Raw genomic sequence first — 12,177 nt, forward strand, 5'->3', positions numbered from 1 at the left:
GTGTTTGTGTGTGTGTGATTGAGAGCAAAGCACAATGACACATGACCAAAGAAGCTTTTTTTTTTGGTTCAGCCTCATTTTTTTCCTTTCATCGCTGCAGAATTGTTGGCCTTTACATGTCGGTGGTGCTCGTCATTGGGAAGTTTGTCCGGGAATTCTTCAACGGGATATCTCGCTCCATCATGTTTGAGGACCTGCCCTGCGTGGACAGAGTCCTGAAGCTCTGCACGGACATCTTTGTGGTGCGGGAGACCGGGGAGATGGAGCTGGAGGAGACGCTGTTCGAGAAACTCATCTTCCTCTATCGCTCGCCAGAGACCATGATCAAGATGACCAGAGAGAAGAAAGACAGCTAGGACTCACAGACCCCCCCCCACTGTCAGCATGGGTTGAAAATGTTCACTTCGCTGTTGTAGGAGAGAGCAAAGATAAAGGTGGAAAACTCAGGAGGAACCACCAAACACCATCTAGCAAGATCTTGGATTCAGGTTTTTAACTTGGTGTAAAAAGCAAAAGATAGTTCCTGATACAGAAAAGGTTGTTCTCCACTTCTCTGTAGTTTTGTGACAACCTGAATTTTTTTTTAATAGGGAAGTCAATCCTTTAAGCACAATAAGAAAAAAAAAAACACACCAAAGACAAAAACCTGACAAGCTAATATAATCTATTAGGGAACGTCCTTAATTAGCATTTTGCTGCTATAATAGTTTTGTTAAATTTATCTGATCCGGGCTAAAGTGAAAACAAATCAGTTTAACTGAAACATACCTGGAGAACAGGCCATGGTTGCTAAACATTTGGGTGCTTTTAAATTATGTTCATAGAAAGATAAAACACCACTGGGACATGAAGGAGGGGAAGGTTATAAAACATTTTTTAGATCCCTGCATCAACCAAAGGGCTAGCAGGTCGTTTAATTAAAGGATTTATTCCTCATGTCATGTTAGTCAAAGTCAGCACTGTACATCTGCAGGTTTTGCACAACCTGTATGAGACAGCTTGACTGAAACAGCTGTTTTAAATGTTGACTTAATTGATTTGGTGGATGTACTGCTAAAAAAAAAAAAAAATACAAAGTGCAAACTAGTGCAAAGGGTAAATTTAAATCATTACGTTTTGACTAGAAGCCTTCAATGGTTAGGTTTTCCAAGTCTTTAACCATGATGTTAACTGAAAATTCAATATTGTAGGTAATTTCATCCTAAAATGACATTTTCTCTAGTCACTATATTTTAAACCCTTAAAAAAAAAAAAGAGCAGATCAATATGAGCACTGATCTGTTAGACAACAGACCTGCCTTAACATGCTCCTCTCAGCACAAATATCAATTATCTGAATTAGCTAGTCATTAAAAAAAAAAATTTGCATTTTGCAATGTTTGCAACTCAAATGTGGTCAAGTACTCCTGCCAGTTTATAGCCCACTTTGCAATGCATGTGTCTGATGGGTTTGGGTTCAGGACACGATGGATGCCTCTATACCGGTGAACTCCAGACTTGAACGAGGAAATGTAGCGAATCACTCATGCCTCTGTAAATACCGTGTTTCCGTACATCACCATGTGCGCTCACGAATATTAAATACCAAACGTTGTTACACAAAAGCGTGTCAGTGTTTCATTCTGCACATCTTTACTACGTCCACAAACAGACCACCAAAGAGGCAGACATCGTTTACCAGTCATTTTTAATTACAAATGAAAAAGGACAATTTCATTCAGGTCCCGGTCTCCAACGGGTCAACAAGATGTTTCCCAGCTCTTCTCGCTTTCTTCTCCATGTTTTGAAGGACAGGAGGGCAACAGGGCCTCACAACCCAGGAAAAAACTATTTACACCACAGGTTCACATCCTGGAGGAAAACAAAAGGAGACAGAAACATTAGAAAAATAAAATTATCCATGAAAACTGACTCGGAATTGATGAAACCAGCATTTATTTCAATGATGAGCAGTGTTGCAGTGGTACATCTTCAATCAATAAAATGCAGTACTTTCAGTTTCATTGCTTGCATTTATTTGAATCAGTTTTCTCACATCCACTCACAGCTACAGTAAATGAGAACAAATTACAGTATGAATGTCTGAACAAAGCAGACCTCTTGCATCTCTACAGATGGTCAGAAGTTTACATCCATAAACAATAACAGGCAGGAACACCATTAACTTGAGGCGACAAATGATTTATTATAAGCCTTCTTCCTCCAGGGTAGTATATTTATTGTAATTTTCAACTGCAGCAACAAATAAATTGCTCCACAACTCAACTTTTCACTAATTTATGCATAAGATAGATTAAAATAACAGCATGTCCTAAAGCATATTATGCCTGAGTCGAGGTCAGCAGCATTCATGCATGCAGAATAAAATAGAGGCGTTGCTTTCCTGAAGCATAAGCCACCTTCATGTCTAAACCATTTTAGAATAGTGCTGCAATTATTGTGCTGATCATTAAAGTATTCTGGTCACTTCTGTGCTCTTCTGCCAAACAGCAATCTAAAATATTATTAAGCAAAGAACTGACAGAAAAAGCAGTTTGTGAACTAACATGAAGTAATTATCAAATCTGCTCCTATAGTGGCCCTTCTGATACAGAGTCAGCTTCCCCTGTTGAGTTTTAGCTGGTCTACATTATGAATCAAACATTTAATATACACAATTGTTTTTGCTGGAAGAGCTTTTGATAAAAAAAAAAAAAAAAAAAAAAAAGGACATCTGATACTTTACTTTAATTGCTTAATATTTGACATTAATGACTAGGCGGTATTCTAAAAAGAAAAGAAAAAAAGCCTTTTATTAGCTGCATTTGTTTTAAATAAAAGTTCCCATGCCTTGCTTGATTTAGAGGAAGAGTAGATAGCTCTATCCCAAATCAAATGTTTTACACACACACACACACACACACACACACACACACACTAAAACTAAAAAACAGAACAAAAACTAAAGTCAACACATCGGATATGTGGTCAATTAGTTAGTGCAAGGACCAGATTCAATCAAAAATTATACATAATTTAGCATTTTCAGGATTTATCTATATTGCTGCATTTGTAAAAACATCATAAGCTGAGAATCTTTTTTGTTTCCAGGCAGAATACACCGTTTTTAAATGGAAAAGATATACTGCACATTAACATAACTTTTTCCTCTAAAGACTATTAAAAGGTCAATTAACTGACAACTAAAAGGACCGAAGGTGCATCAAAGGTCATTGGCTTAACATCTGTTGAAAGATTTATTAGAAATGTAACAATTTTTGGTAATTTGGGGCCACAACCTTTCACAAGTTTCTTAGTAAACTGAGAGGCATAAATTACATTTCAATTGACGTTTTTACAGTGTGGAGGTCTTCATTTTTAAACCTACCATGAAAAATTTGGCCCCATTTCAAAAGTTATTTAAATGTCTTTTGAGATTATCTGTTTTGCTGACATAAATGGATTATTACTGCCTTAAACTTGGGCAGAATGCACTATTCAATGCTGTGGATATCACAAAACATTTAAACGTTTAGAGTATACAGAATGAACTGTGGTTTGTTAATATTTTCAAGCAGCCGTAACATTAACCTAACAGCCATATAATATTATGGGGGATAGCAGTTTGTAGGTCATCAGTCTAAGGTTAATAATTTGAACGGTAGATTCTGTTTTTTGGGGGAATCTGAATAAAAGCTGCGCACCGTCATCCCTCAATGTCACCCTCAGTGCTGGGAGAAGCACAAGCATGAACAGAGCTACTATAGCAGGTCATCTTAGAGACTTACATGCCGTCTTGGGCTTGAGGATTTTGACGTTGGCTTCTGCGGCCTTCAGCGCCTCGGTTTTGAACTGCGGCTTCAGCGCAGCCCGCACAACACTGGCGCAGATGGCGGAGAAGCGGATGTAGCTGCGTGAAGGACACACTGGGTTAGCCTCATGCTAAGCAACACACAACCTTGCGTCTAAATATGACGGACAAGACAGTTTGCGTTTAAAGTTACAAATGCAGTGGAAGGAGTCACTTATTTTTTTTTAATTTTTAACCCTTATTCTAACTCGTGCAATCACATAGATTAAGCATTAAAGCTAACTGATGCTAATGCTACAGAGCTAAGCTGTTGAACTCAATTAAAGGCCCAGTTACAGGACTTCAAACTAATTTTAGTTGCATGAAAACTCTCCGCTAGATGTTACTGTTTTCCACAAAGCACCCCATAAAGTAAATTCACATCTAACTACATTTTTCTTGTACCTCAGGCCAGCCTGTCTCCAGTATGCGACCATTTTGACTGCTCCGTACTTCAAGGACAGGTCGGGAGGCTGCGTGATGGTGTCATTTGACATACGCCAGGCCTTCTCTGTCCAATGGGAACCGGATTGACAGCGATGACGCTTGTTAGCCACGCCCACCTAAACAGAAACGCTTTCAAACAGTACGTTTGGATATTTGCAGCAAAATGTGTTTTCGTTTACTTATTTTGTTTGAAAATTGGTGTGTATGCATGCCGGTTTGTACGAGAACAGCTGTATGAATAAAGATATAGTTTGTTTTTTAGATTAGTCTGATTTATTGACATTATTATTTATTAATCTATTTTATTTCAAAGTTTATCCTATTTCATTTAATTTTATCTTGCTGCAACCTTTTGATGTTGTATGTGGGGCCAGAAGACAAACGTACACTTTTATGCTTTCACCGATTTTATTTATTTATTTTCCTTCAGAATTTTATTGGATCTACTTATAATTGATTTTATTGTAAATGCTATTCGCTTTAAATGAATCTGAAAATACATTATTCAACTATGTACTACATTTATATGTTCATATGTAATTCCAACACCTGTGTGTGTTGGAATTACGTTTTAAATTTTACTAATTTTTAATTTAAACTAACCCCCTTTAATTTATTTATAAACACTTTGATTTGCAACGTTATGTAGGGTTTCCTTGGTCTGATTTATTGACACTGCGCTTCGAAATAAATACATGCCAGATTGAGGATTGATTTTGTGTTTACCAAAACTAAATTGGATTCGTATAAAACCATGTAGTAGGTAATTACAACCTTAAGTATTTGCAATCCAATAAAATAACAACATTATTATGAAATTATTAATTAAATAAACCATAGATTTTTCTGGACAACACTGTACAGTGGGGTTTCTCTGCCACCAGGGGGCGCTGTCGCTGTCAGCTGAAACACAGCCAAAGAAGGCTTCCCCTTCTGACCGGCTGTCGTCCTTCTTCCTCTCGGTCACGCTGTCTTTAAGTCGCCGGGGCTCCGAGCTTCTGACAGAAAACGCCTGTAATAATGAAGATCTGGGCGTCGGAGCACATTTTCAAGTAAGTGCCCCTCTTTTTTGCCCACATATGTAACCAAGCACACGGTCTGCGCGACTATCTATAGATTTGTCTATTGTGTAACCACTTCTGGTTGCTCCCTCTTTTTTAATCGCTGCTGTTGTTAGCTTCCTCAGCCAAGGTTGTCGAGAAGTTAGGTAACTTGACTAAAAGCTGTTTAAACTACATCCCCGGTCGTTTATCAGCTCTGTCTGTTGCTGCTTATAGCGGATAACATGACGGAGGCGACTTTAAAGTGTGAACATTTCAAGTCTGTCTTAAAAAGAGGTAAACCGTTAGTTAGCCGAGTTAGCCGCTCCGTTAGCTTCAGAACTCAAGCGATGATTGGAGTTCTTGTTAAGTTTCATCCTGTTCTTCATTCTTCGGTGAACTTTAAATGTAGTGGTGGGTCGGGTGGTTTTTGTGTATCGTTTTTTTATCATTAGTTTTTAATCGCTGGGTCGGAATAGATGCCCGCCGCCTGTTTAATGTAACGTGCAGCGCCTGGTGTTGCATAACTGCCGGGGTGTGTGTCGCTGTTGCAGCGGAGACCTCGTCGTCCAGCAGAGGAGAGTCTCTTTAGGTCCCGGCCATCCCGGGGCAGGTCGCCGAATTAAACGAGACGCACAACAATGGTCCGGTTTGTGTCCTTTCCCGTTTCTAGAAGTTTCTGGGTGAGCTTCCTACGTAGCGACGCTCTGAGGCTGCGCAGTGAGCTAGCGCGCGACGCCGCTGCCTGGAAACGGCCAGTCCTCGTGATATTGATCGGTTCTGTGGGATTCTGAGTCCTGTGACGTAATCAGCGCTTTTCAGGGGGAAAAAAACGCTGTCCTCAGTACATTTCCATGCGTGTTCGCATTGAATTTAATCTCGTGGGAGCGACAGAATACGGTATATAAATGTAATTATTTGACCAAGAGCAAATATGCAGAGCAGGAAAAAAAAAAAAAAACGACAGGACATAATCATAACACCAACTACCATCTCTGACATTTGGGTATAGCTCCTGGTTGCATTTGCACCCATACACCAGTGTTTTGTTGTCTCTGATCCCTTTAATTGGGCCCTTTATGAAATATGACAGATTATGATCAAGCCAGATAAGGGATCGGCTGCCTGTAGATATTATTCATAGCATAACCACATTTCTTGACAGCAGATTATAGAAAACAATTTTAAATAATTGCTTCTTCTAAGTGTGTTTGAGACAACATGGGGCACTTGGCTTTGTTTCCTAAATGGGGAAAAATAACAACCACCTAAATGGCATAAGAAAATATTTTGTCACTAAATTCTATAAATGCAGCACCTCACTGTCTATATGTATGTATTTTTAAATAATTGAAATGCCTTGTTTGTTTAAAGAGGTCAGAAAACTGGATCCGAGTCAGCAGTACCTCAACGTCTTGTACAAAGTCCTCTAGTACACGTTGAACTTGAACAAACATGGTGTCGTTGTTTTCATGCGAACAGCCACCCATGGGAGACGGTGACCAAGGCAGCGATGCAGAAGTACCCCAACCCGATGAACCCCGGCGTGTTTGGTGTTGATGTTCTGGACAGAAGTGTTGACTCAGATGGACGGCTGCACAGCACCAGGCTCCTCAGCACAGAGTGGGGGCTTCCCGCCATGGCCAAATCTGTATGTTTGTTGCTCTACGGCGACACCTGTTCATCTGAGTCCTGTCCAACGTCCTCGGGCTAGACGTGTGCTTTTGTTTGCAGATCATCGGCGTAACGAGAACGTGCACCTACGTTCAGGAGCATTCAGTCGTGGACCCCAACCAGAAGATGTTTGAGCTGCAGTCAACAAACGTACGTAGAACTGATACTTCCTGTTTGCTTTCCATTGGCTGCAGCCGTTTTTCTCGGGGTTGGCTACTTTTGAAGAGTTATGGAAATGTATTCTTGTGACTCTTGTACCCACATAGGTGCACTAAAGATTCTTAAAGCACTTCTTGATTCTGAGATCGACCAACTCGGAAATACATGCATTAGTGACCATATTTTCAAAAAATGTGGCATTAAGATCGTGATTGCGCCGTTAAAGTTTCTTTTAAGGACTAAAAATTGTCCCTCGGCGACCGCTAGGCTGAAAATCCACAATTTGGGTCACGTGGTACGATGACGTAGTTTGTTGATGTAGCCCAGGCTACGCTACAGAGAGTACAATAAAGTACACGACGACAAGTTCAAATGCGGATTCACAAAGTGATGATTTTAACATGAAAGACAGCGCAAGCGTCTGTTACGATTCGGGTAAGTCTGAGAAAAACCTTTTAGGAGAATAAAGGAAATGGGTTGCTGGTGTATAATTGTAGCCTGACATGGTCATACTCAATTCTAGTCAGAATTTGAGTCTGATACTGCTCCATAGAGCTGTGATTATGGGGCGTGTTTCGAACGAACCAGGAAAAAAAATTCCTCTGCACTCAATTGGATAGACCTACAACCAATAAGAGCAACGGAGTGTGTGACGTATGTTAAGCGACGCATAGTTGTTGTCAACAGAACTCAACTGTTAGCCTAGCATAAGAAGATGAGCGTTAACGATTTTTGCCGGTGTTGCAAAAAGAATGTAAGGATCCAAGGAGTCCTTCAACACACGAACCTGTCGATATCTTCTAGAACAGACCTAATAGCAGAATCTACACACCTCAACTCTCCAGCGGCAGCCATCGTTGTTGTAAACGAATTCAACCCAAGCGCGCTTTGGTGACGTGGTTGATTACGTTACTGTTGATCATCTGTCCATCATCGTATAAAGCCCGCCCTGACGATTTGATTGGCCCGCCAGATATTGGGCGAGCATACTCGCGCTACTATTGAGCAATGCCAGACCGAACTTCCCGACCTAAAACGTTGTGGGCAGGACTAAGTTCGGAATGGCTCCCAGGCTAGTATAATTGGAATCGGGGCTTATAATCGCGGTTCTGGTTGACAGTTGGGATGTAAACACAGAAACAACTCGTCGAAGCCCGATTGCCCGGCATCGTTTATGATGACTGAAATCTGCCAAAACAGCACATAAAAGAAGAAGATGTACATTCAACACAAACCACAGTGTCCCAGCATTATGTGTTCCTGGAATTTTACTAAATAATCCGGACGTGAGTGCTCTGAGAGCGGACGTGCATTTATCTGTCGCACTGTGGCGCTCATATTCTCAGGGCGGGGGGGTCCAAACCGAAAGGGCTGTGGTTCTATCCCCACCACGGCTTTAAACGCCTCTGGGTTCTGCGGGGTAGCAGGGCCGTGCTGAGAGGTAGTGTGAATAAAGCGTCGCTTCACAGCAGGCTGCTGTGATGACAGCCAGGTTTCTCCGCTCCACTGCACGATGAGTGAGGAGAGAAGGAGACATCCAGGTAGCTTCTCTGGACTCAGGCTGGAGTGGGACAAGCACTCCGCTCAGGACTCGTGAGGCAACGCTGCGTCTGAAACGAAAGTTTAGAGGCTACCGGCTACTTGGCGATTCCATTCAGCGAGGATTTTCTCACCTCCGGGACTTTTCGGGTTGGGAAATGTGTGTAAGGAGACATTCTCCTTGTTGGTATTTGAGCAAACATACGCCACACACTTTTTAGCCATGTTTAATCCTTCTATTTGTGTTTGAGAAAGCCAGTTTGCAACCAGGAAGTAACTTGTTGCAATGGCAACAGATCAACGCTTGTCAACGAATGATGTCATCGGTCACATGACACCTGGCGCAACATTTTTTATGAGCCTTGTGCTAAAAAGTCTTGGAAATCCACTTTGTCATCTAATTTTTTTTTTTTTTTCTCGGGTCATAATAATACATGAACTTTCTAATATATAGCAACTTGTATGATCCCAGAATCAAGAAGTACTTTAATTTATCATAGATTTCTAAAGTCGTTTTTCAGTTTTTTTGTTATGGTAAATTGTTGCCTCAACAAGCTAAATGTGAAGATGTAGGCAGACAGAACCGAAGCAAGCGATGAGCTAAATGTGTGTACGAATGATCATACACTGCAAAAACGGAACTAAAAATAAGTCAGATTTTCTTGAACTTAGTGTATTTGTCCTTGATTTGAGCAGGTAAATAAGATGATCTGCCAATGGAATGAGCATTTTGACCCCTAAAATAAGATAATTAGGTATATTGCACTTGAAGTAAGATGATGGAGATGAGTTGTTCCTATTTTAAGTGCAAAAATCTTATTCCACTGGCAAATCATCTTATTTGCGTGCTCAAATCAAGGACAAATACACTCATTTTAAGAAAATGTAACTTATTTTTAGTTTGATTTTTGCAGTGTAGAAGTCATCACAGCCATCAGGAGGCAGGATCAGCCGTTGTGGCTCTGTCCTGGCTGTGTCTGCTGTAAAACTGTTCCTATTTATTTGACCGTTTTGCTTTTTAAGAAGATTAAATCCAGCTGCTTTATCTGCCTAGATCTCCTTCACCAACCTTGTATCTGTGGACGAGAAGTTGACGTACAAGCCGCATCCAGACGACCCTGGAAAGTAAGAGATTCAGACTTGCCTTTGTGTTCTGTAGCAAACGGCCTAAAAGATGTTTTCCTTCTAGCTAAAGCCTGCCCCGTTAATATTGTCCAGAAACTCAAAAGCACAATTTGATCTGCGCTTTCAGAACGGTGTTAACTCAGGAGGCGCTGATCAGCGTAAAAGGTGTCAGTCTGAGCAGCTATCTGGAGGGACTCATGGCTAAGACCATATCTGTTAATGCCAATAAGGTCAGTTGCTTTTTATATGACTTTTTTTTATTTATTTTTTATTTCACCAGAACAAAACGCCGATAATGTTTCTTTAACTAAATTGCTCAGTTTCCTCCTGTTGGTAAACTCCATGGATCTGTGTTTCAGGGCCGTGAGGCGATGGAGTGGGTCATCAGACGGTTGAACACAGAGATCGAGGAGCTGGCGGCGACGGCTCGTGGCTCCATGCGCGTTCCCATGGCAGCTGCTGTCACAGAAAAATGACCCCGATGGTTTTTTTGTTTTTTTTCCTTCCTCTTTTTTTAATTTATTTTCTGCTTACTTCAGCACCATTAACAGACAGACTCCAACAATGTTCCTCTCAAAGGGGGCTCCCCTCCCCTCTGCCAAAACAGCCTAAAGCCCAGCGCCCCGTCCTCTGGTCCTACACGTGTCTGTGTGTATCCCCCCCCCCCCAAGGAATGGGCTCTGTTCTTCCTCAGCAGGTCTGCACCGACTGTTTCCACTCATGTCCGTGGGTGGTGACGGGGAACACGCGCGGCTCAATCCCACTGAGCTTGAGGCTCATAGGACTCTGGTTTTGTGACGTGGAAGTGGTTTTAAAAAAAAAAAAAAAGGATTCACACTGTGCCTGGACATCCACTCAGCTACGTCACCTCCTCCATCCCTTTTGTCTTTGTAACATTTCATTAGTTCGACCGGAAGTCCAAACATTTCTTTGCCATTTGTACATCAGGGTGCGTTTGAAGTTGTTTTCTAGCAGAGTTGTGGAACTACGGGAGTCAGAGCGACGACAGAAAAGGCAGATTCTCTGCGTTTGTAAAAACCTGACACGGCTCTGTCTGCAGATTTCTTCTAGTTGCACTGGTCCAAAGCAAACAACGCCACCAGAGCAGGAGGTGGCACCACAGAGTATTGTACTAAGAAAGGCAGCTTTGACTTGGCTATAAGATCCTCAAAATGATAAAACCATGTGATGCAGGTGCTGGTTTACCAGCGTAGGTGTTTGCTCTTCTATCTCTGAGTATTTCTGATCTACTCTGTGTTTTTTTTTTTTTTTTTTATTACACTTGAAAATGAGGTCTTCTTCTTTTACAGTGAGAATATATATATAAACTGTATGGTTTACGTGTTACAGTTCAAGAATGTTCACGTTTGAATGTTTAACTTATTTTCAGCATGTAAACGTTTAAGTAAAAGAAAGTCCTGGACACGGGTACCAGTTTGGAAACGGTGTGGATTCAGTGTAAATCTCTTCCACCCCCGCTACTATTGACTTTGCCAACATCGGTTCTGAAGATGCAAAACATAACCTCAGCTCGCTAACACCAGCTGATGCATCGTCACCTTCCCTGTATGCTTTAGACCTCTTCCTGTTTGTGTCAGTGTTATTTTTATTTGTTGCTGCGAACACCTACAGACTGTCAAACTGTCCCCTTCCAGAAGCTGTTGGCTTCTTTTGTTCTGACTGATTCGGGGTGGGTTAATATTAAAAGATGGAGGTGAACAGCGGAAGCATCCAACACCTTTCACTGTCTTCCCTCTTCCTCACACGGAGAAACGAGCATTTCTACAAATGAAAGTTTACATGCAGGAAGTCAGCGTTCAGACTAATGCTCTAACAGTATCCACCTGTCACGTGTCAACAATCCTGCGGCTCAGATCTCCTCATCAACCACACACAGCACCGGTCTTTTTTCACTCCAGCTGCCATTTTACAACCGGTTTCCATCATGCGTCATCCTGAGCAAACAGTGTCTTGTTTCATAAAGGAAGATTGTTTTTTGTTTCGCTTTTTTTTTTCTTTTTTTTTTCTATGGGGAACATTTTAATAACATCGGCTGTAAATAGACTCATATTTATATTTTCATGGTGCTACATTCCAAGAATGTGAACCCGTACCAGATATTAATGAGTGAGCACTGAAATGTTTCAAAATAAAGAGATGACATTGTTTCGTCAATACTGTGAAGTGTGCTCTCATTTTAGCTAATGAGTTACAGTTTCACTACACTGTCAGGGAAGCCACATGTCCTTATTTAAATATTTAAAATTTAAAAATGCATCTGCTTAAACATGATGCTGATAAATAGAGTTATTTTTCCTTCTTAAAAAGCAGCCCTCAGAAAAATGGATATGACTGCATAAAGAA

The 12,177-nt window shown here is 41.1% G+C and overlaps 3 protein-coding genes across 3 annotated transcripts in view; 2 read left to right on the forward strand and 1 right to left on the reverse strand.

Moving 5' to 3' along the window:
* Positions 1-1,818, forward strand: part of si:dkey-11f4.7 (piezo-type mechanosensitive ion channel component 2) — a 59,553-nt gene extending 57,735 nt beyond the window's left edge. The window contains exon 56 of the mRNA XM_036135760.1: positions 101-1,818. Within this exon, the coding sequence (XP_035991653.1) occupies positions 101-356 (256 nt within the window). The 3' untranslated portion in view covers positions 357-1,818. The remainder of the gene's footprint in view (positions 1-100) is intronic.
* atp5f1e (ATP synthase F1 subunit epsilon) lies at positions 1,671-4,373 on the reverse strand. Its single transcript, XM_012877249.3, has 3 exons — positions 4,235-4,373; positions 3,768-3,889; positions 1,671-1,851 (listed from the first exon to the last, which is right to left on the reverse strand). Coding segments are annotated over exons 1-3 (216 nt in total). The 5' UTR covers positions 4,327-4,373; the 3' UTR covers positions 1,671-1,849.
* An 807-nt stretch (positions 4,374-5,180) lies between these two features.
* LOC105936406 (PRELI domain containing protein 3B) lies at positions 5,181-10,546 on the forward strand. The gene is made up of 6 exons (XM_012877247.3): positions 5,181-5,328; positions 6,799-6,967; positions 7,051-7,140; positions 9,743-9,813; positions 9,941-10,043; positions 10,173-10,546. The coding sequence occupies exons 1-6, from the start codon at positions 5,297-5,299 to the stop codon at positions 10,287-10,289; spliced, it is 582 nt and encodes a 193-aa protein (XP_012732701.2). The 5' UTR covers positions 5,181-5,296; the 3' UTR covers positions 10,290-10,546.
* The last annotated feature ends 1,631 nt before the right edge of the window (positions 10,547-12,177 follow it).

The sequence above is a fragment of the Fundulus heteroclitus genome, chromosome 1 (genome assembly GCF_011125445.2).
Source record: "Fundulus heteroclitus isolate FHET01 chromosome 1, MU-UCD_Fhet_4.1, whole genome shotgun sequence".
In the NCBI taxonomy this organism is placed as follows: Eukaryota; Metazoa; Chordata; class Actinopteri; order Cyprinodontiformes; family Fundulidae; genus Fundulus; species Fundulus heteroclitus.